Source organism: Crinia signifera, chromosome 11 (genome assembly GCF_055691185.1).
Source record: "Crinia signifera chromosome 11, ASM5569118v1, whole genome shotgun sequence".
NCBI classification, from domain to species: Eukaryota; Metazoa; Chordata; class Amphibia; order Anura; family Myobatrachidae; genus Crinia; species Crinia signifera.
The window spans coordinates 30576072-30600263 of NC_139227.1; the positions used below are offsets into that span (position 1 = coordinate 30576072).

The window sequence follows — 24192 nt, forward strand, 5'->3', positions numbered from 1 at the left end:
ATGCCGATATGATTCGTGGTTCTGTGCGCATCGGATCGGATTCGTATATTGTCATTGTTGCAATAAGGATGTATCGGACCTGCTCCGGTGAAGTGGATCACATGGGATATATTGTATACAAGTGGCTGCATACAATGTATCCCATGTGATCATGCTGCCAGGTCAGTTGACTAACATGCGATACCTTAGCCTAGTATATCGCCACCTTTAGGGTTAGGTTCTGGGAGGGTTTAGGGTTAGACTGCATGGAGGGTTAGGCTCTGGGAGGGGGAGGGTTAGGCTGCAGGGAGGGTTAGGATCTGGGAGGGGGAGGGTTAGGCACTAGAGGGAGGGTCAGGGTTAGGCTGCAGGGTGAGTTAGGTTCTGGGAGGGTGTGGTTAGGGTTAGGCACTAGAGCAGGGGTGTCCAAACTTTTTGCGACGAGGGCCAGATTTGGTGAAGTGTAAATGTGTGGGGGCCGACCATTCAGCCTGACATTCTTTGAATCATTAATTACATCAGAATGGTCCCCCACTCTGCCCCCATTAACTCTATGTCCGCCAGCCTGCCCCTTCACTGTATTTCCCGCAGCCTGCCCCCATTCACTGTATGTTCCCCACTCTGCACCCATTCACTCTGTCCCCCAGCCTGTCCCCCCTTCTCTTAATGTCCATCAGTGCCTCCATTCATTGTATGTCCCCAAGCCTGACCCTCCTTCACTGTATGACTCCCATTCACTGTATGACCCCCATTCACTATGTACCCCACTCTACCCCCATTCACTGTATGTCCCCCAGCCTGTCCCTGCTCCCCTTCTCTGAATGGCTATCACTGCCTCCATTCACTGTATGTCCCCCCAGCATGACCCTCCTTCACTGTATGTCCCCCACCCTGCCCCCTCCCTTCTCTGTATGTTCCCAGCCCCTTGTGTGAGCCAGAGGAAGGAGAGGCAAAGCAGGCACTGCAAGAACAGGAGATGCTTGGGCTCCCGCTGCTGCCCTCCTCCGCTCTGCATGTTACGGGAGCAAGCTTCCCCCTTACTGCCCCCCTCCCCAAACACTGCTGTCACTGTGATTGTGGAGTAGGGTGATATACAATTGCAGCAGCAGGGGTAGGACACCAAACACATCTGACTGTGGCGGCCGGCACCTCCTTTACTGCAGCAGATAGCAAGGCGCGCTCACCGGGGCCCCACCTTTAGTGTTGTGCTTCCCACATCTGATGCTCTGCCCGCTTCCAGCTGGAGACTGTGGGCCGCTTGAAATGACAGCACGGGCCGCAATTGGCCCCCGGCCTGACTTTGGACATGCCTGCACTAGAGGGAGGGTTAGGTCCTGGGAGGGGGGGTGGTTAGGGTTAGGCACTAAAGGGAGGTTTAGGTTCTGGGAGGGTTAGGGTTAGGCTGCAGGGAGGGTTAGTTTCTGGGAAGGAGGTGGTTAGGGTTAGGCATGTGTGAAGTCGCCCATAGCAACCAATTGGATTTTGTCTGTCATTTCTGTATTGCATCCTAGAAAATTATTTTTAGAAGCTTTACTAAATTTATTCCTAAATGTCTTATTATGGAACAGGGATGACTAAGCAAATCCTTATATTGAAAGGTACGTCTGTCATTCTGCACAGTGAATGAGCCATTTTGTTGTCTGGCATAAAGAGCTGAGGTAAACTTTCATTGTGTCATTGTACAATACATGTGTGTCTACAGTGCACAAATAATATGAAAAACCAGGTGTTCTTATCCAGAGAAAGGGCTTTGTTCTCTACACCAGGGTATTGCCACCTTCTGGTCTAAATTAACCCTTTTCCACTAAACTTTTAGCCATACTTACTGTTCTCCTGAGAGCTGCAGGGGAGTCGGTGGTGGTGGTGTGCCACAGGGGGCGGCGGGCAGGCAGGGTGCATCTTATCGGGGTTGGAAGTCGGATGGGCTGCACATAATATAAATTATATGTGCAGCCATCAGCGGCACTTGGTCGGTGCTTTTTAGTATTTCATCCAATGGGAGGGGCTCTGGAGTTGGGCAGTGGGACGCTGTGACGCAGAGAGACAGGTGGGGGGGGAGCCATGTGGCAGGCAAAAAAAAAACCAAAACAAAACATACAAATGTATGTTCAGCCGAGCACTCTCTCTCAGCCAATCAGCGGCCGCCCATATGGGAGGCCTCTAATTTATTTGTATGGGGGTTTTTTGCAGCCCGGCTTCCCCTGCCCAGCTCTCCGATTTATCACAAAACTTGGCACATCAAGGGGGGGATGCTTTAACATCCGCGCCCCCTTACCGCCGCCCATCGCCAGCTACCGCAAACATAATTATCGCATATGATCTAACATATGCGATAATTATCACAAAAGACAGCTCTTGCGTTAAGAGCTGTCTTTTGCGTTGACCCGGCAATGAGTGTCGGGTCCCGGCGGCTTCCCCCTCCCTCTCTTACCCTGCTGCTGCTGCGGGGGGGGGGGGGCTGGCTCTCCTTCTCCCTGCACCCGGAAGAGGATGTAAAGTGCAGGGAGGAGGTGGTCACAGGTTCCGGCAGCAGAGCTCTGTGCTGCCCGGACACAGGTGGGGGGGATCAGTGCGGGGTGGTGGTGGGTTTGCGTTAGAAGCCCATATGATTCTACGGGGCATCGCCAGGTAACCCGGCGGGGGATGCTTAGAGCATCCCAAAATGCGGTAAAAACCCAGATAACAGGGTTTTTACCGCATTTTTAGTCTAGAGAATCTCCCCCCAAGTGTCTTATCGTGTGTGTGAGCCCTTCTGGGAAATGTCCCCATACATATGATTAGGCCGACTTGGCCTTTAGACTATCTACTACTCCATACACCCTACACCAGCACCCCAGCCCTTGGCGGTTATGGTATAAAACAGGGGTAGCCAACTCCAGTCCTCGAGAGCTACCAACAGTTCACGTTTTCCATCTCACAGGTGCAGTCATTACTGACTAACACATTTTAAAAGATCCACAGGAGGAGCTCAATACTTCACTTGTGATTCTGTGAGAAGACATGGAAAACGTTAACTGTTGTTAGCTCTCGAGGACTGGAGTTGGCTTCCCCTGGTATAAAACATCTACAGTGTCTAGGTCTACAATCATATGGTCGCCAGTCGCCAGTCACAAGGTCGACAGGGTTAGACCTTGAAAAGGTTGACATAAAAAAGGTTAACATGAGTTTTTTATGTTTTTATGGGGGCCTAAGTGTACCGCGTCTCCTCGCATGGCTCGCCATGCTTCGGGCTCGATGCCTCGCTGCACTTGCCACACTATTTGTAGGGCATGAAATACCGCCTGTCGGCACATGTCGACTGAAAAGTTAGTAAAAAAATGCATGTCGACCTTTTTTCCTGTCAACCTTTTTTTCCCTGTCAATTTTTTATACTGTCGACCTATTGTCTGTTGACCTTTTGACTGTCGACTAATAGTGGTCGTCCTTATGACTGTCGACCTAGAGTCATTCTATGATCCGTCCGGATATAGCTTCAGCCATCCTGCTGCTTATTTTATATCCGCTGATGCAGCAATAGGTATATACCATGCACTTGTCCCATGTTGTCTTGTTAGGTGCTGGGGATCCCTTGTGGCACCACATCAATAAAGAACAATAATTTGTATGTGCAATAATGGATTAAATATCCAGTGACGTCATTAACATCATTAACCCATGGACCTGAGCCGAGCGATGTGGGGACCAATTCAGCACTTTTTTGTTGCATCTACGTCTTCAGCTTTATGCCGATGCTAGTATCAGCCCCTCCCCTGACGAAAACAATGTTCAACTGACTGTAAGGACTGAGCGTCTACATTGCCCCTCTCTCTGTTTGACATTCTGCTTAGTGCAACAGTTGGTCGCTCAGTCAAAACTTGTACCTTCCATATGCTACGGTAAGTGCACATTCTCCGTCAGAGTGTGGCCTTCGTTGTGAGTTATTAAGATCGTGAGCACGCAACCAGTTATGTTACACGCCCGCATCCCTTCCTTTGGCACCCCCCATAGGACAGTGGGGGTCAATTCTATTCTCCACGCTGTGAATAGTGCCAGGAGAGCCCCCGGAGCTATTTTAATCAGTGTGCTGCTAAGTTGGAGAATGCTGGCACGTGCGGGTGTTCAGTCGCAAGTACCGGCGTTTTCTGAAGTAAGTGTCCCGCGGTGATGATGTGTTAGGGCTTAAAACCTCATGGACAAGCCCCTGTTTTGTCGGATTTCTGCTCGCACCCCATGACAGATGTGAGCAGAAAACCATTAGTTGCAATGCTCTATTCACAGCGCGGAGAAAAGAATTGACCCCAGTGCCTCTGAATAGTCTACGCTCAGGGATGTCTAATAGATCTGAGATCGCTCAATTTTTTTTCAAATCTGATTATATCCTGATTGTGTACCACGATCGTACATAGGGCCTGATTCAGAATATACGCAGCCTAGCGAACAGGTAAACACCGCCCCCTCTCGAATGCAGCTGCAAGGAGGAGAAATTGTTCGATGGTCACTCGCCATCGAATGATTTCTCTAGCCTTCGCTAATGTCATGTGCGTTTGCAGGGCTACGCTCAGTGTTTCCATGGGCGTGCCGTATGGACCAAACTAAGGAACCTCTCTGAGATGTGTGCAGACAGAAAAATGGTAGGGTAATGGCTATGTCTCCTCATAGACCAAGGAACCCTCTGAGATGTGTGTAGATGGGAGAATCATGGGTAATGGCTAGCTCCTTCTCATAGACCAAGGAACCCTCTGAGATGTATGTAGACACGAAAATAATGGGGTAATGGCTATGTCTCCTCATAGACCAAGGAGCCCCTCTGAGATGTATGTAGACAAGAGAATAATGGGGTAATGGCCATGTCTCCTCATAGACCAAGGAACCCTCTGAGATGTGGGTAGACGGGAGAATAATGTGGTAATGGCCATGTCTCCTCATAGACCAAGGAACCCTCTGAGATGTGTGTAGATGGGAGAATCATGGGTAATGGCTAGCTCCTTCTCATAGACCAAGGAACCCTCTGAGATGTATGTAGACACGAGAATAATGGGGTAATGGCTATGTCTCCTCATAGACCAAGGAACCCTCTGAGATGTGGGTAGACGGGAGAATAATGGGGTAATGGCCATGTCTCCTCATAGACCAAGGAACCCTCTGAGATGTGGGTAGACGGGAGAATAATAGGGTAATGGCCATGTCTCCTCATAGACCAAGGAACCCTCTGAGATGTGGGTAGACGGGAGAATAATGGGGTAATGGCCATGTCTCCTCATAGACCAAGGAACCCTCTGAGATGTGGGTAGACGGGAGAATAATAGGGTAATGGCCATGTCTCCTCATAGACCAAGGAACCCTTTGGGATGTGTGTAGACAGGAGAATAATGGGTAATGGCTATGTCTCCTCATAGACCAAGGAACCCTTTGAGGCGTGTGTAGACTTTAAAACATGTGTACATTTACTTTTTTAATTTGTCAAATTCTGACACCATAGCCCCTAAGCATTCACCCAGCATGGAGATGCTCCAATTGGGGAAATAACCACAGAGGGACCGTATTATTCACCACTCATTTTATTACAGAAATTGTCATTGTATAGAACACATTATGGGGTAAATTTACTAAGATGGGAGTTCTATTGAAGATGGGATATTGCCTATAACAACCAATCAGATTCTATCTTCTATCTTCTAGACCAGTGGTTCCCAACCTTTTTTCTCTCCCGTACCCCTTGATTAGGCTTTTCATTGATGAGAACCCCATCCTCTCAATTTAAAAAATAGACAGTACTTATGAGTGGAGTGGAAGTGAGCGGTTTGCGTGTCCTTATGCATGTCCTTTTATTAAGGAGTAGCGTACAGGAATCGTGCCCTTCCGTGTCTGGCCGCTGGTTGTGTATGTCTCCAGGGTTCCCACTTACACCTGTAGGATTAATGCCGCTGCTTCTTCCACCAGTGTCAGTGCAGGGCAGATGATCGCTGATGTCTGAGGGCAGCATGGGTAGCTCCCATTAAATTGCTGGTCAGGCAAAAGCACAATGAGATGCTGATGATGCTGAAGACAGAACCATATGTGACACAACATGGTTCTTCTCCATAGCAATGGGTCTTCTTCTGCCATCAAAAGACTTTTTCATCTTCCGCCATTACCAATATTATTTTCAAGTACCCCCAATTGGTTTGCAGAGTACCCCCAGGGGTACTAGTACCCCAGGTTGGGAACCACTGTTCTAGACGATGCTAAATAAAATAAGTAGTCTAGGTAATAAATACAATCTGGTTGTAATGTGCAATATTCCATCTTTAATAGAAGATGAGATGTAGTGGCATGCCTCTACATTGGGGGTGCATGCCACTCCGTGAATGGGGACGGGGGGCGCAAACCACTCCATGGATGGTTGCAGCTGCGTATACCACTCTGTGGATGTTGACGGGAGCTCTTGCCCCTCTGTGGATGTTGACGGGGGCTCTTGCCCCTCTGTGGATGTTGACGGGGGCTCTTGCCCCTCTGTGGATGTTGACGGGGGCTCTTGCCCCTCTGTGGATGTTGACGAGGGCTCTTGCCCCTCTGTGGATGTTGACGAGGGCTCTTGCCCCTCTGTGGATGTTGACGGGGGCTCTTGCCCCTCTGTGGATGTTGACGAGGGCTCTTGCCCCTCTGTGGATGTTGACGGGGGCTCTTGCCCCTCTGTGGATGTTGACGGAGGCTCTTGCCCCTCTGTGGATGTTGACGGGGGCTCTTGCCACTCTGTGGATGTTGACGGGGGCTCTAGCCACTCTGTGGATGGTGGTGACCTGTGGCGAATTCCTCAATGGTGAGGGGGCCTGTCTCTAGTGGGGCGGCGTTAGGGCCTGTCTTACCCGCGGTGCCAGGGGTGTCTGCCTCTCCTGGGGCTCTTGATTGACTTGGCTCATTGGTGATAATTGGGACATTTTACCTAGTAGTCCCCTTAATTAAAGAAAAAATTGAAATTGTAAATAATAATTAAGCTATGCACAAATAACCCTTCTAGTCATAATAGATGGAATCTAGTTGCTTTCTTACACCGGCAGCCAGTAGATGGTGCCCAATAAAGAGGTGTTGAATTGTTTTTCCATTTTGGGTGCGACCCACTGCTGGCATCGGCATTTCGGCAGGACCGTTCACCTTGTCCCCATAACTTTTATCAGGTTGAGCTACTTTAGGGCCCATTCAAGTCCTGGCTTTTCATAAGAACCAGGTGTACTTATCCAGATAAATGGCATGTGGGGGAGGGGGGGGGGATGCCCCTCCTCCTGCATTGCATTGCTATGGATTACATATGCTAAGTTGCTACAATCAGCTTATCATGTGCTTCCCTGCTGAATCAGGCTTTGATGCATTGTATAAACTTTCCCACTTAGTTCTGCCTGGTATTTGTAAAATGAACATGGAGCAGATTACCTCTAGACATGTGGGCAGAATGCTGTGCCAGTGTCTGTAGCAATCACGGTGGAGCAGTTAGCTGTGCCTCCTTATCGCCTGATCCCTTGTGCACAGCGCTCTTCAACGCTTCAGTCGCCTGAGCCAATTCCTGCAGAATTTCCCATGTACAACATTAGAGTCCCCTGCAGGAGCGACTCTGAGTCTGGAGGATTTTTCTCTTGGTAGATATGAGTACTGTATATCCCCTACTATGAGACCTTTATCTGTGGTTAGATCTCCTGTCTCCATTGTGGTTCCAACAGGGCGCTTTGATCATAAATTCATCATCTCCGTTCCTGCCAGTGGCATCAATGTAAGAGATGGTTCAATAGAATTTAGCGCATGTGTATGATTATACGTACATAAAATTAATCAAAGTACAATAAAGTATTTTTTTCTGGTCTTTCTGTAAATCTATTTCGTTACGTTAGATGATCTAGATTAATCAGTAGCCCGGAGCTGAGAAGTGTGTTCTTGGGCATGTGCCCATACATTTGTGTGCGTGAGGATGCTTGCCACTGAGCAACAGATGGTGGGATAGGCAGTGCGTCGCCGATAATCGCTTTAGGAAGGGACAGTGCTAAATAAATATTCCTACGTTGCCTCTGGCAGCGAAGGAGTGGTGTGCACACTGGTATCACCTGTATGGGCTATTTGACACGCTCCGGCTCCTGCCGGGCGGCGAAACCCTGCACACTGTAGTAAATAATGGACACAATTGTGTCCATTCACACGGGACGGCCACGGCCCGGTTGCAGCCGGATCCCACCACTGGAAGGGACGTCTGTGGCCATCCCCATCATTGCTGTGTGCGGCACGGCTTCCTGGCCGTTCGGGGTTTCGCCGTCCGGCAGTAGCCGGAGCGTGTGAAATAGCCCGATGTCTGCTGTAACCTGGTGACCTCAACATCATGGGGCTACCCGCAGCGCCAACATTATGGGGCAGATTTATCACCATCCCCATATGCAGATGTGCTCTGATCACATCGGTCCAACTCACATTGTGATAATTGACTACATTACATGAATGTACATATTATGCGATTTATGCACGATAATATGTATGCATATCGCATTATGGGCCTAATTCAGTACTGCTTGCTAAGCAGTAATCGCTTAACGCCACCGTTTTTGTGGGCACACAATTTAAACGCCGGTTTTCCACGCCAAAACACCCCCTGCCTGTCAGACAGCGAGCACCCACGGCAAATTAAAATTTTGCCAAAGGCGCTTGCTGCGGGGGTCTGCACATGCCAATTAACATCTATATGCATGCGCAGTTCTCCACCCATCATCGGAGACTGGGCCAAATTCGGACCGGAGAGAGCAGGTCTGAATCGGACCCACTGCACGACTTGAACTACACCAGATTTGAGCTACACCAGATTTTGACTACACTTTAGTAGCATGTAGTACAATACCCTGCAATGTAGTACAAAAAAACCTGCACGTGCATACTAATTTGCCTGTGCGATTTGAACTAAAAAGATCAAATCGCACGTGATGATTGCACCTTGTGGCCTGGAAGTAATAATATTAACCCTTTGTGCTGTATTCAATGCAGCCGGCAAGGGGGATAAACGGCGGGGATCGCCGAAAACAAGTGACTCTCGCCGTTTAACCCCCTGCGCCGGCCGCTCACCCTATTCAACGTTCTGGGGGAATCCTCGCTGTCACAATTTTATTAAAAATAAACTGGTGAATCGTTAGACATTAAAAAGTCAATGTGCACATATTTAAAATAATATCACAGGGATACTTTGCGTGATGTAGAATTGTGGAACATTTCCAATAAACAAGGCTGACGAAATGTATTGAATATTAAACACTTGCTCCTGAGGAAGCCGGAGGTGTATATTCCGGGGAAACGCGTTGAGCTAATTCAACTTATGCTGACTCCATCCACATATCTGCTGTGACCTGTCCATCCTCTCACCGACGTTCCTCACATCATCTGGATACAAATCTATTTGGGATAGCTGCATGATCCCTAATTATTCCAGCCTATAGAGGAAGATCGTCTAATGGTAAGCTTGATCCCTTGAAATATAGGGCAACCCAGGAATACTGCGTCACTTAAATCTGGACACTACCCTACCAGAAGAATTCGGATGGTAATATATTCAATACATTTCGTCAGCCTTGTTTATTGGAAAAGTTCCACAATTCTACATCACGCAAAGTATCCCTCTGATATTATATGTGCACATTGACTTTTTAATGTCTAATAATTCGCCCATTTATTTATTTTAAAAAAAATTGTGTATATTCTTTTTTAGAGAACCGTGTTGTCTAATCATTCACATTACCTACATATTGTCTGCCTTAAACGTTGTCCGTATCAACCTATGTTGACATAGACACCCCAATAAAAGTTTTCTTTTTGACAGGTCAGCATTTTGACCATGTCGGGATTTTGGTATTTTGACTGTCTGACGATGCTTTTCGGTATTTTGACTGTGGGGATAATATCATGCTGAACCCAGATGGGTGACAGAATGCAGGCAAATGCGAAGTGTACTGATATATGGTGCTGATGTGTGATATATTGTGCAGTGTGTTATATATCAGTACACTGGTCACCCTGTCTCATCATGTATTGTACACACTGCCTGATGTATGTGTTGTATTCCTGTTGTTCTTGATGACAGGCAGTCAGGGCCGGTGCAAGGCACCGGAGCGCCCCAGGCGAGTCGGGGTGGGGGCGCCCCGGTGCCGGGAGGGGGGGGAAGGTTGGTACCTGTGTAAAAAAAAACTTGCGTCCCTGCTGAGTGCTGGTGCGTGCAGGATTGTCCGTGCCGCCGGGGGAGCCTGCGGCGCTGTTATTGTGTATAAGCTTGTCGCGGCCGGCAGGGTCCCTATAGTGAATAGAAAATAACTAGCGCTTCCCGCGCCGCCGCGCACATAGCGCTAGTTATTTTCTATTCACTGTAGGGACCCCGCCGGCCGCAACAAGCTTATACACAATAACAGCGCCGCAGGCTCCCCCGGCGGCACGGACACCCCTGCACGCACCAGCACTCAGCAGGGACGCAAGTTTTTTTTACTCAGGTACCACAGTGCTGGGGGTGAGGGGCGAACTGCCGCCCTCCAGGTGCCGGCGCCCTAGGCAAATGCCTAGAGCTGCCTAGTGGTGGCGCCGGCCCTGCAGGCAGTCCCTCCAGTCTTGGCTTGAATCATACAAAACTCTTTGACGTCATCCATCGTTTGCCCTTTCAGGTGTGTGACCGATGTCTGTCTGATTACATAGGGAAGCTTATTAGAGCATCTGAACTTTCACGCTACCAAAGTCCTTTCTTTTCCCCGACAGAATGTACATAATATGCAAACCGTATGAAGTTTGATGAGATGTAATCTCGGCCGCAGTCATTGGCAGCTGTTCTGATACTAGTTTAGGACTTTGATAATGGTTCAAACCAAGATCATACGTTTGTATGTGCTTTGCTCAGGCACACTCCGATGTATGTGACGTCTGTCTGTAGACAGAAGATGACAGGCACATTTCATACGCTCTCATTTACAGATGGTAGATAATTTTCCAATTTAGGTTGCAGAACCGTGTGTAGTTTATTGATGTAAAAGGACCGCTTATAACTGTTTTGGACACAATCCAGAGGGAAGACAGGATGTCACTGTGGGGGATACTGTATGTATTAAACCTTGGAAAGAGAGAAAGCAGAGAGATTAACTACCAGTCAGCTGCTAACTGCCATTTTACAGACTGAAATATGACAGAAGCTGATTGGTTAATACTTTAGCTCACACTTTCCCCGTAAAAATGAGGGGTACAAAGACCTTTTTCACAGGGGAGTAAATGGGGCAGTGTGCTGAGTGGCTAACGCTGGCCCATTCTGTTAGTAACATTGTAGACCGAATAGTCCACTGTCCCATTTACAGTCACAAATGGGGTAATAGGGTCAGAATGGTGCGCCAACGTACAGTATGTCTTGTCATTGCAGGAATTAGGTTATCTTGAGAAAGCAAGCAATTACCAGAATGACTGATGCTTTTTTTTTGCAGGGGCCGTGTTACACTTATACAGTATCCATGTCGATAGATCAAAAAGAGGGAGAGGGGAAGGAAAATAAGTTAACGGATGCACTCCTCTTGGACACTTTATATAGAGTGTCAGTGAAAAGAAAACATTTTTTACGTTTTATTTAAAAACGTGGGAGCTCCTGTTATCTTTATTAATACACTTTGAATAAGAGACACCCACTTATACCCCTTTCACATCGCACTTTTAAAACGGTATATTGACGTTTTTTTTTCCATTTTAAAACGTTTAAGGCTGCAATGTGAAAGTGCCAAAGTTGATTTACCGGTTAAAGTTAACCGGTATTTCAACACGGTTAAAAAGCAGAGTCCTACACGTTTTAAAGCCGTTTTTTAGGCAGTGTGAATGGCTCGATTTCAATGGCTTGAAACGTGTCCCTTGGGGGTTAAACGGGTTGAATGTTTGAATGGTATTAAATGATTTTTAAAACGGTTTTCACCTGCAATGTGAAAGGTCTCAAGGCTCAGACCCGTTTTAAAGTTTCATTTAAGAATACCGTGTCATTACCCATTTCTGCAATGTGAAAGCAGTATTACCGTAGCGAAATGAGAATTAAAAATGAAAACATACACATACAAATATGGTGACACAAGGAAAATTGGAGAGTGTGTTTTTAAAGATTAAAATATAGGCCGATGTGGCTGGAAGATGTGACGTTTTATCGTTGGGCTGAATCCCACCAGGAAAAATGAGTTAGTGTGTTGACACAAGTGATTTAAAATGTATGTCTTGTTCTTTTGCCTTACAATATGTAGCAATAGCCTTAATTGGCTTTATATTCTGTTGCACCAAAGATTTTTCTCTATGCTGAAATTGATACAAATGTATTTATTTATATTGGTTTCAGCTTCCTGGCATTGTGCCCAGGCATTCCACAGGGTGATTAATGCCCCTTTCAGACTGCACTTTTTAACCGATATTTTGCCGTTTTTTTTAACCGTTTTAAAACGGTAATATGTGCGGTCTAAAAAGGTGCAGAGTGATTTTACCGTTTCCAAAATACCGGTTTTTGGAAACTGTAAAAAAGCTGGGTCCTACCCGTTTCAGACCCATTTTTTTTTTTTTTGCTGTCTGAACGGGTCTGAAACGGTACCCAGGCAGCAGTGAACACTGTTGGTTCCCAGCGCAGTGCATATTTAATGAGCCGCCCGCTCATTACATATGCGCATATGTAATCCGCCGCTCATTACATATGCGCATATGTAATGAGCGGACGGCTAATTAAAATTTGCGTACAGCAGATAGGATTGTTTACTTGTGTGTGATACAAATGGAGATTTTTTTTTTAATGCTGAAGGTGATGTCACACGAGGGGGTTGTCATATTGAGCAACTATTATAGGAAACACAGGGAGGGGACCTGGAAAGTATGGTGCGTAATGCAGGGCGGCTGGATAAGTGACCTCATTATCCTAAGACCATTCCTATTTTGAAGCAAAAAATAGCACTCTGCTGTGTACTGCCTCTGGGCTCATCACGGATGTAGGAGTGGGCTGTCATATTCCTGCATTGGCCAAAGTTCTGAGGTAATTCTGTACCTGAGGGAATATACTGGGGAACTGTGTAAATATTTAATAGGCTTATTTCTGTCTGTAGAGTAGGTGCTAATTACTGCACGCTTATAGGTGTTTTTCATTGAGCCACGTATGTTTCTGAGAGCCGCGTATTTTTGTTTTTTTTAATCACTTTTTTGTATGTATAGAGGTAAATGCACATAACAGGGGTGGCCAAACTTGTCCTCAAGATCTACCAACAGTTTGTGTGTCTCATACTGCTTTCACATTGCCTAAATGTTTAAGACCCGGTATTTTGAAACTGTATTTAAAACGGGTCTGAGCCACTAAACCTCTTTCACATTGCAGGTGAAAGCCGGTATATTACGGTTTTAAACCCCTTTCACACCACACATAAATACCGGGTCTCAAGCAGGTTTGCAGTGTGAAAGCAGCTAGGAGAACAGGACAGACAGACAGCGCAGTGCATATTTAATGAGCGGGAGCCGCTCATTACATATGTGCATATTTAATGAGCAGTTCACGCTCATTACATACGTGCATATCAATGAGCCGCTCATTACATATGTGCATATGTAATGAGCGGCTCCCGCTCATTAAATATTCACTGCGCTGATAGCCAGCTCAGGGCTCACTGCTGCCTGAGTACAATATACCCGTTCCGAGGCGTTCACACTGAATAAAAAAAGGCTCTGAACTGTGTAGGACTCTGTTTTTAACCCGTTTGCAAGTACCAGTAAATGCAGACTGGCGCTTTCACATTGCAGCTCTAACCGTTTTAAAAGGCTAAAAAATCGGCAATATCCTGGTTAAGAGCTGCAGTGTGAAAGGGGTATCAGACAACCTGTGGAACTATAGTAGGAATGATGCAGCAGGTTTGACAATGTGACAGTTAGTAATGACTACAGCTGTGCACCAGCTAGGTGATCTGGAAAACGTGGACTGGAGGTAGATCTCGAGGACCGTTTCGGCCAGTCCTGTTTTATAATATAATGTTCTTTTATATATAAAGGCACTCGCTCCAGTATATGAGATGACACCCCAGAGTCTTATTGATGCATAAAGCATACAGCAGTTTAGGGCAGCGCAGTGTAAAGCATTGGTCTGTTCACAATACAATAGAGATTTGGTATTCCTGTCAAACCACCCCGTTCGCCTTCCTGGTATCCGTATAATATATTTAGACACACGGCTCCCAGGTGCAGAAGGGGGGGGGGGGGGCAGCAGGAGAACTAAAAAATCGGGCGCACAACACTAATCAATGGTATAAGCAATTATATAGTTCAAAAAAGAGGGGTTGCTTGCTGCTCTCAATTGGGGACCTCTGTCAGCCCCAGAAAATAAACTACTTTACAGGATATCGGCAAGATATTTTGAGAGAGCGCACCAGCAACACCAATTTAAAATATTAATTTTATTTACTTTAACTGCAAATTAGTGATCACAAATATAAAAATTACATAAAAAGTAATAATACATTAATATGATACCATAGGGACAATGCTATAATTGTATAGATTGAATTTCTGGTGCATAGATAGAGCAGAAGTTGCACCCCATATATCAATTGTCCACTAAAGTGACCAATGTTGGTGTCCAAGTCTCCAATCTCTCTTAGTCTCACACTGATGATAATTGGATAGTGTGTATTAAACCCACCAATTATGGCAATAATTGTATTGGTAATTCAGTATTTCACCAAAGGCAATTTAACTGTCTAATACAGCTTAGAGTCAGTTTTGAGTTCCGGATCGCACATCCAAGTGCTATATATATTTAAATCAGATGTACCACTGTTGTAAACAATATTAGAACTTTTGAACAATTTTACGTGGAAAGTACAGGAGGCAGCAGCCCCGGAGCTTACCGGGTCCCGATGTTGAAGCAGTATTGTTGGGTACAAATCTCCAAAATTCCACCTGTGGGATTAGTCTCCTCCTGCGATTTTGAGCTGTTATGCTCGTTGTTGTAAATAGCACTTGTGTTCCACACAGAGTGTGGCTGGAGCAGCAGCCGGCTTTCAGAACGCCGTCTGACCTCAGCAGCGTGGTAAATAGACGAGACAGGGCAATGTCCGGTGTGTTGCCGTGGGCAGATTAGATGAGCAGGGACACAGTCCAAAATGCTGCCCGGCAGATTACCCTCAATGTCCCGATTTAGTGCTTCGGCGGTTGCCGGGGGTGGACGTGAGCACCCTGACTGCTGCTGACGGATAGGTCCAGTTACTGTGCGATCACTGGAACATCTACTTCTGCGTAGTAATAGCAATGATGCCTAAATAGGCAGAGATTGGTAGAGAATCCTGGACACCTCAAGATAAAAAGTAGAGAGTCTTAACGCGTTTCTCCGCCGTTATGTGTGGCGGTTTCATCAGAAGAAGCATTGGTCTGTTCATTTGCTGTTAAAGAATTTTTTTTTACTGGAAAACATTTTTTTTTACATCCTTGATTTTTGAAAAAGTTGTAATTGTCTCTTATCCTAGTTTCTCTGTTTATTTTGTGACTGTTCTTGTTTGTAAATGTACATATTTGATCCTATCCGTATCTGAAACCATGCTTCAGTTTCCCAAACTTTGCCATTAACCACTTGAGTGGTATGCCCAAATATTTTCCTGGCTCATCTGCGCTGACGCAGCAGACTGTCCCGTAAAATTTCTGGGCATACCACTAAGATAAAGGTGTGCGCCAGTGGTGCCTGCAGCTGTGCATCATCTGTCTGGGCACCCCCCCAGTGACTGCTCTGCTCTCCCCTCCCATCACTCCCCCTCACCTCTCCGCTCTGGTGACTGTACGCCGGAGCTCCCCTGCCCCCGATGCCATTAGTTCTAGTAAGCACTGAGCAGGCGGCAGGCTCGGGATGTTTGGCGCTGCTCGGGGGGACTCGGGATTTCAGGAGCTTGAGCCGTCCCGAACATCCCCGAGCCTGCCACCTGTTATGATCGGCGGCAGGGCCGTTGACCTCCGGCGTACGATCGCTGGAGAACAGATGAGGGGGGGGGGACACAACTCTGTGGTGGGTTTTGCTGGGGCAGGACAAACCTGCCCTGGTAGGTTTGTCCTGCCCTTGCAAAACCCACCACTCAAGGGGTTAAAGACCAGGTTTGAAGGGTATCCATGCTTTAGCACAGGTGACTTAATTCTGACGGTACTTGTGGAGTATCACGGCTCCCACGACCTTGATCGTATGCTAAAACATCGCATTGCATACGATCAAATTGCACCCGATTTTGCACTGAAATGCATTGAAATGTGTAGTAAACTTGTGAAATGCCCCCAAATGGCATTTTTCAGTGTACCACCCCCACTATCAACGTCAACCCGAAGCGTGGCGAGGGGCGGCGGTACGCGTCCTACGACCTTTTCATACCCCCACTATCCACGTCGGCGTGGAGTTGAGAATAGAAAGTGTTGCGAGCGCAGCGAGCCACCGAGCCCGAAGCGTGGCGAGGGGACGCGGATACCTTCACAGCTATACGCGTCCCCTCGCGGGCTTCACAGGTGTCCGCGTCCCCACGCAGGGCTCGCTGCGCTCGCCACACTTTCTATTCTCAACTCCACGCCGACGTGGATAGTGGGGGTATGAAAAGGTCGTAGGACGCGTACCGCCGCCCCTCGCGGGCTCGTCACGCTTCGGGTTGGCGTTGGTATTGGGGGTGGTACACAGTGAAAAATTACAGTTGGGGGCCAATTAACATGTTTCATACTAATTTTAATGCATTTGGATGCATTTAAGATCAAAAACGTATGCCATCGCATCGGATGCCATCGTATGGCATCCGATGCGATCGCATACGATTTTTGACCAGAAATGCTCAAAAATCGGTAAAAATCGCATCGTATGCCACTACATATGGCATACGATGCCATACGATGGGAGCCGTGATACTCCACAAGTACCATTCTGACTTCCCTCAATTCTATTTAATTTATCTGCTTGGAATACATACGGACGAACCGCGGTGGGAATGCCGGCTGTCAGAATACCAATACCAGCATCCTGATGAAGGGAATTCCGGCAGTATAAATACCATACCTCTATCTGCCCCCTAACCTTAATACTCCCTTCTGGCAGCCCCCCTCCCCCTCAGACTAATGCTGGGTACACACCAGTACGATGCTGCTCCTGAGCGGGTCGTCACAGGAAAGTACGACCCGCTCACGAGCAGACTGAGCCGCCGACCGGCACAGAAAAAGCCCCTGATGTTATCGTGATCTGATCGTGACCCGCACCCACTACAATGGCCGTTTCTGAGATCCTACCTGCTGCAGGTAGGATCTCTGAAAATACCTAACGACCCGCTGGGCCGCGCATCGGATCGGGATCGCATCAAAAGGGCAGCGAAATGGCCCAAAACATGGCCGATTTACATACAATCGGTCAAGATTGTATCTAAATTGGCTCGCTTTGGGCCATATCGTCCTGGTGTGTACCCCACATAACCCTAACCTTACCTGCTAGCGCATAAACCTAACCTTTCTACCCCACAGCCTAACCCTAACTCCCCCCCCCCCCCCTCGCTAGTGCAAAAACCTAACCTTTCTACCCCACAGCCTAACCCTAACTCTCCCCCGCTAGTGCTAAAATCTAACCTTTCTAACCCACAGCCTAACCCTAACTCCCCTCCTCCCCGCTAGTGCATAAACCTAACCTTTCTACACCACAGCCTAACCCTAACTATGCCCCCACTTATGCATACACCTAACCTTTCTACCCCACAGCCTAACCCTAACTCCCCCCCCCGCTAGTGCAAAAACCTATCCTTTCTACCCCACAGCCTTACCCTAACACCCCCCTCTAGTGCAAAAACCTAACCTTTCTACCCCACAGCCTAACCCTAACCCCCCTCCTCCGCTAGTGTATAAACCTAACCTTTCTACCCCACAGCCTAACCCTAACACCCCCCCTCTAGTGCAAAAACCTAACCTTTCTACCCCACAGCCTAACCCTAACTCCCCCCCTCCCCCGCTAGTGCATAAACCTAACCTTTCTACCCCACAGCCTAACCCTAACTCCCCCCCTCCCCACTAGTGCATAAACCTAACCTTTCTACCCCACACCCATACCCTAACTCCCCCCCCCCTCCCCTGCTAGTGCATAAACCGAACCTTTCTACCCCACACCCTTACCCTAACTACCCCCCTCCCCTCTAGTGCATAAACCGAACCTTTCTAAACCCTCCCCACTAATGCCTAACCCTCCATCATCTAACATTAGCCAGCCCCACATACTTGTGTTCGGGATGACGGCAGTCGGGATTCTGGTTCCAGTCTTCTGTCTGCAGATCGGGATACCGTCGGTGGTATTCTGAGTGCCGGCATCCCATCTGCCAGGATCTTCACTGCATCCCATCTGGATTCAACCATGGATATTCATGTATATCCTCAGACCTGGACTGTAATGGCCGTGTTTGGGACACTCTGCTTAGACAAATAGTATGGGATATGGAATGGGTATGGGGTCGACTGTATAAAGGTCGACATACATTAGGTCGACCACTAAACATGGCTTAGGTCGACACATGAAGTAGGTTGACATGGCTAAGGTCGACAGGGTTGGAAAGTTGACATTAGTTGGAATTAGGGAAAACCTCATGTCAACCTTCCCATTGTTGACCTAATGCTTGTAGACTGACCTAAGCCATGTCGACCTTTGTGGTCGACCTAATGTATGTCGAACTTCATAGTGTCGACCTTTAGACAGTATCCCTTTGGAATTGACCACTCTAAATGTGCTGTTTATCTGGGTAGATATATGATGCAGTGATAACGTTGGAGAAGTGATAAACTTCCTGGTACTTTATCACTGGCCAATCAGCTTCTACCTGTCCCTTTTTAACCCAGTCTGTAACTTAACAGTCAGAAGCTGATTGGCCGGTGATAAAGTACCAGGAACTTTATCACTTCTCCTTCCTTATCACTGCTTCACACATCTACCCCGAAGTACCACGTTTATTACTGTGTTACCATATTTCTATAGTACCACTTACACAGTAGAAAACTAATTGCTGGCATGTCAAACCTCTCATTTGCCTTATTGTAACCCGTTGTGTATTTTTTTCTTCTGTCGTCTTCAGATTGTCGTGCGCTACTGAAGCCCATGGCTTACACGTACAGCTCCTCCTCTGCTGGTCCGGTGGGGACCCAGTACTGCGTCTGCCGGGTGGAACTCTCCGTTTCCTGCCAGAACCTCCTTGACCGGGACGTTGCATCCAAGTCCGACCCATTTTGCGTCTTGTTTTTGGAAGCGAATGAGAAATGGACTGAGGTACTTGGTCAGATCCCAGCGCAGAGCGAGCTACATTATCTTGCATTGGGGAGCTATTGATTATGCTTCACATAGTGGCTTAGAAATAAGATTTCGAGCAAGAGGTTTTAGGTTGTATTAGTCAGAGTTGTATCCTCCCTGGAGCCCTGAAGGTGACCTTCCGGTTCTAATTCATTTGCTTTTATCTGACGGTTCAGAAAATAGATCTAGCAGTTTTCCCATGTTGGCACGTTGATGGTATTGCGGTGGACTATGTATAAAACACACCATACACTAAGGGTAGTAGGAAATATATACATATTACACTAAGATGGGGTTCTTAGTGCACAGTCTGGAAATATTATGAATATCCTTTTATCGCCACAAAGTGACCCCAAAATGTATTTATTTATTTATTAACAGTTTCTTATATAGCGCACACATATTCCGCAGCGCTGTACAGAGTATAGTTGAACACTCACATCAGTCCCTGCCCCAGTGGAGCTTACAATCTATATTCCCTACCACATGTACACGCACACACAGACATTCTAGGGTTAATTTTTGTTGGAAGCCAATTGACCTACCAGTATATTTTTGGATTGTGGGAGGGAACCGGAGTATCCGGAGTAAACCCATGCAAGCACAGGGAGAATATACAAACTCCGCACAGTTAGAGCCATGGTAGGGATCGAACCCATGACCTCAGCACTGTGAGGCAGTAATACTAACCATTACACCATCCGTGCTGCCCCGAATGACAGATAGCTACACTAACTTTATGGGCCTTGTTCAATATGGCCGGCGAGGGGGTTAAGAGACGGGGATCACCATAAACAAGCAACCCTTGCTGTTTAACCCACATGCTGCCTGCTCACCCTACTGGGGAACCCTTGCTGTCAGATGACAGCGAGGATTCCCCCAAACAGCGAGGCTCGCCGATAATGCAGTGAGCCCGCCGCATTTAGCAGCGAGCCTCCCTGTTTTAGTGGCCGCACACTTAGTTTCCCATTGCCGCAAAAACCTAGCGACAGGGAAATGGCGTGTGCAGGGGGTCAGTTAAATACTGACCCTGCAAGCTGTGACCACTCCCAAAAGTCATTGAATACAACCCTATATCTCTTCCATGTTTATTTAATTATTTTTATTATTATTATTTTCATCTATATATTAATAGCAGAAGAATTACTTTTAAGTGACCTATTTATATGATGCTGTTGTCTGAGCAGGGCATAATTTGGTTTATACCCAATTAAAGGTCCACCTGCCATTTAAAATGCTTCACCATTGTGCTCTGGAAAACGTGACAGTTGGTGCCTGTGCACCTGCTGGGTGACTTGGAACATGTGACCTGCTGGGTGGTCTGAAAACTGTGACCATTATTTGCAGCCACCTGTTAGGCAGGGATTTTTTTAAATATGTCTCCCTCCTGCTAGTGAAGACACCCCAACACCGCAAAGGGATAAGGTTCTGATGTGACAAACTTTAAAGAAAAACTAAAGACCACTCATGGGACCTTTTTCAGGTCCATCCGCTCCCAAGCGAATTCGCACGGGAGTGCGATGGTTCCTAACTGCGCGTGTGCGAACGGCCACGGAAAACAGAGTGCAGGCTGGTGGTGTGGGGCGGCGGGCCGAGGGATGTGCCCATAGGAACGCCCAGCGTTTCATGGTCGTTCCCATGCTAATGCCCCAGTGACATGAGTACCCGCCCTGTCCTTGCTCAGGAAACACGCAAGCCTAAAATAGTGTCTTAGATTTGCCCATGGGCTGCGGATGAATTTTATGCAAAACCTCCTTTTGCAGCCGTGCGGGCGAATTCACCCTGCGAATGGGGGCGGGGGTCTGTGCGAGCGGCGAGCTAAACAAGACACGCAGCGCTGTGAACTTTACATTGCTGTGTGTCAATCAGAATAACCTCCATAATCTCTGTGGATTTTCCTATATAGAAAAACTAATCCGTACACAATATTGGCTTACTAAGAAATGGTGGCATACATAACCGGAAACTGAAGGGACTGCTGGAATGACCAACCTCACATTTACGCTTTGTGGTAGAATATTCCTGGACAGAGCGGTCGAGTGGAAGCTGAAGGGATAATTGGAACCTGTAACTGGGGGTGACGAAACTCTGTGTGGATAATGATTACAATGTATGCAGTTCTGCAGAAAAGCATTGGGGGACATGATGTAAGCCAGGCATGTCCAAACTATGGCCCTCCAGATGTTGTGAAACTACAAGGCCCATCATGCCTTCCCACAGTTTTGCTATGCTAAAATGATTGCAAAGCATGCTGGGATATGTAGATTCACATAGTTTGGACATGCCTGGTGTAAGCAGTAGAAATCTAAAAATTACAAAAAAATATTATTTTGTGGTACTTTCAGTCCAAGGACAAATTCCTTTGTCCTTGGACAAAGATTTAGGCATCAAGGAGGGCGTTAAGAGAAATAAGGGGGTACGGGGGGTTAAGTATTTGTACCCAGCCCCTGTCGGAATTCAGATTGCCAGCATTCCAGCTGCCGGTCTTCCATTTGCTTTCCAGTTATCTATCCATCTAATGGTACCTTGCTATCTCCAGGACATTGGGGGAGACCAGCCTACCCTATGGGCAGTTTGAGTGAGATCGGGCTGCTGTAAAGTGCAACTGTTGCTGTGTTTATTGGGCCGGTTGTACGCACCCACAATTGAATCCCCCCCCCATGTAGTGCAAGAACCTTCCGGCAAATTATTTTCACCTCCGTATGGCCGGTTTCACACACTCCGGCTCCTGCCGGACGGTGAAATCCCGCACGGCCAGGGAGCCGTGCCGCACACAGTAGTTGTGAATGGACACTATTGTGTCCATTCACACGGGACGGCCACGGCCCGGCCGCACGGCTGCAGCCGGTTCCCGCCACTGGAAGGGGACGGCTGCCGGCCTGTGGCCATCCCCTCCATGATAAACTACTGTGTGCGGCACGGCTCCCTGACCGTGCGGGATTTCACCGTCCGGCAGGAGCCGGAGTGTGTGAAACCGGCCTATCAACTACAACTTGAGCCGGCCATGCAGAATTAAGTCATTGCACTTTTTACTTTTTTGGGACATTTAAGGTTCCAATCGCACAATCATGGAATGCGGTTGCCGGGTTGCTCCTTCCACCTGCCCCAAATAGTTGTGGATCTAAAAGGAGTCAGCTGTTCCCGGTCTCCTGTCGGATAAACGAGGCTGATAATCTTTAGCGTGGGCAGTTTTTCTTGTACAAAATAGTACAGTAAATGGAGCCAGCGGGACCATTCACCCTCACAGTTGGGCTAATTTTACGGTAATATTTTTTCTAAGGTTTCCTTATGGCTATAAGCGCAGCAAACGGTGACCTTTTAAATCCATCTCTAATGGAACCCACATGAGCTTTTATGGGCCGCATAAAAGTATTTTCTCTGTTTTAGAAGAAAGCAAAGTGTTTGTAATATGCAGAATGAATGCTACATAATAACAGTCTTTATGTCTATTTGTAGCACATTGTCTGTGTCGCTTGGATTGTACTGTTCAGCCTTTTTCTCCTCTGGTTCTATACCCCGTTCTCTCGTTAATTGACGCGTCTGTGATGCTAATTTACTTTATACAAAGCAAAAAAGTCATGTTCTTTATTACAGGTTATTTTTTTTTAACATTTTATTTTTTAATCAAACGCCAACATGTTCTACAGGGTGGTGGGGTAAGGACCGTAGACAAAAAAAGAATGACGTTAAATGCTTGATAGAGCAGCGTCTGGTAAAGTGAACCAGCGGTCGCCATGCGGTGGAGGCTGCCATTGTGGCTCATCGGAACGCAGCCGGGCCATTCACTGGACGTCCCTTTTTAAAAGGGTGATTGCTTGGAGAGTTTTCTGGTGGTTGCAGCAAAGGTTTGCAGTGGCCAAGTGGCTGCATAAACATATTATTATTATTATTATTATTATTATTATTATTAAGGGGGCTCACCTTGTATGTTGCTCTCCTTTTTAGCTACGCAGGTTGAGTCTATTATATCCAAAATGCTCGGGACCAGAAGCGTTTTGGATTTCGGAATTTTTTGAAAATATTGGAATATTTTCATATCCCATAATGAGATTCAGTCCTGATCGTTAGGCTGCAAAACTCTGCAGCCCCGCAATCAGGTAAACTCCGCCCACCAAAGTGTTTCCCCACCCCTGTGCATGGCTGCGGATGCACTCCGCACTCCCAGAAAATGCCAGGATGACTCCTACAAACGCTGGATGGCTGTCAATCATCTTTCTAATGGCCCGCAATGGCTAGCCATCACAGGCTTCATTCGTTTAAGGACCTCGCACAGGCACGCGGCGTACCGTGCGCATCCGCAGCCTATTGATAATCGGCAGGGTTACGAATTTGCAGCCCTGCAAATAGAGCTGAATAGGGCCCTATGTCTCCATTCGCCTGGATCATATTTGTGGGTGTAGCTTAAAAGATCCAAAATACCTAATTAGATTAGTGATGGTCCCACTTGAGTCAATACGTTTTTTCCAGTTTTTTGTTGTAAAATTAGGTGCCTCGGCTTATATTTGGGTCGACTTATACTCGAGTATATACGGTAAGTTAGTTTAATTTATATAGCGCACTTTCTCCAACAGGACTCCAGGCGCTATAGGGGTGCTGTTTGTTGTTGACGATATGGGGGTGCTGTTTGTTGTTGACTATATGGGGGGGTGGTGCTGTTTGTAATTGACGATACGGGGGACGGTGTTTGTTATTGACGATAAGGGGGTGCTGTGTGTTATTGATGATATGGGGGTGCTGTTTGTTTCTGATACGGGAGTGCTGTTTGTTATTGATGATACGGGGGTGCTGTTTGTTATTGACGATACGGGGGTGCTGTTTGTTATTGACGATACGGGGGTGCTGTTTGTCGTTGGCGATATGGGGGTGCTGTTTGTTGTTGACTATATGGGGGGTGCTGTTTGTTGTTGACGATACGGGGGACGGTGTTTGTTATTGACGATACGGGGGTGCGG

At 47.2% G+C, this 24192-nt stretch overlaps 1 protein-coding gene across 1 annotated transcript in view; it reads left to right on the plus strand.

The window, feature by feature from the left end:
• The window catches only part of CPNE2 (copine 2), an 80781-nt gene that overhangs the window by 27469 nt on the left and 29120 nt on the right, over positions 1–24192 (plus strand). The window contains exon 2 of the mRNA XM_083164796.1: positions 19029–19219. Coding sequence (XP_083020922.1) covers positions 19052–19219 — 168 coding nt within the window. The 5' untranslated portion in view covers positions 19029–19051. The remainder of the gene's footprint in view (positions 1–19028; positions 19220–24192) is intronic.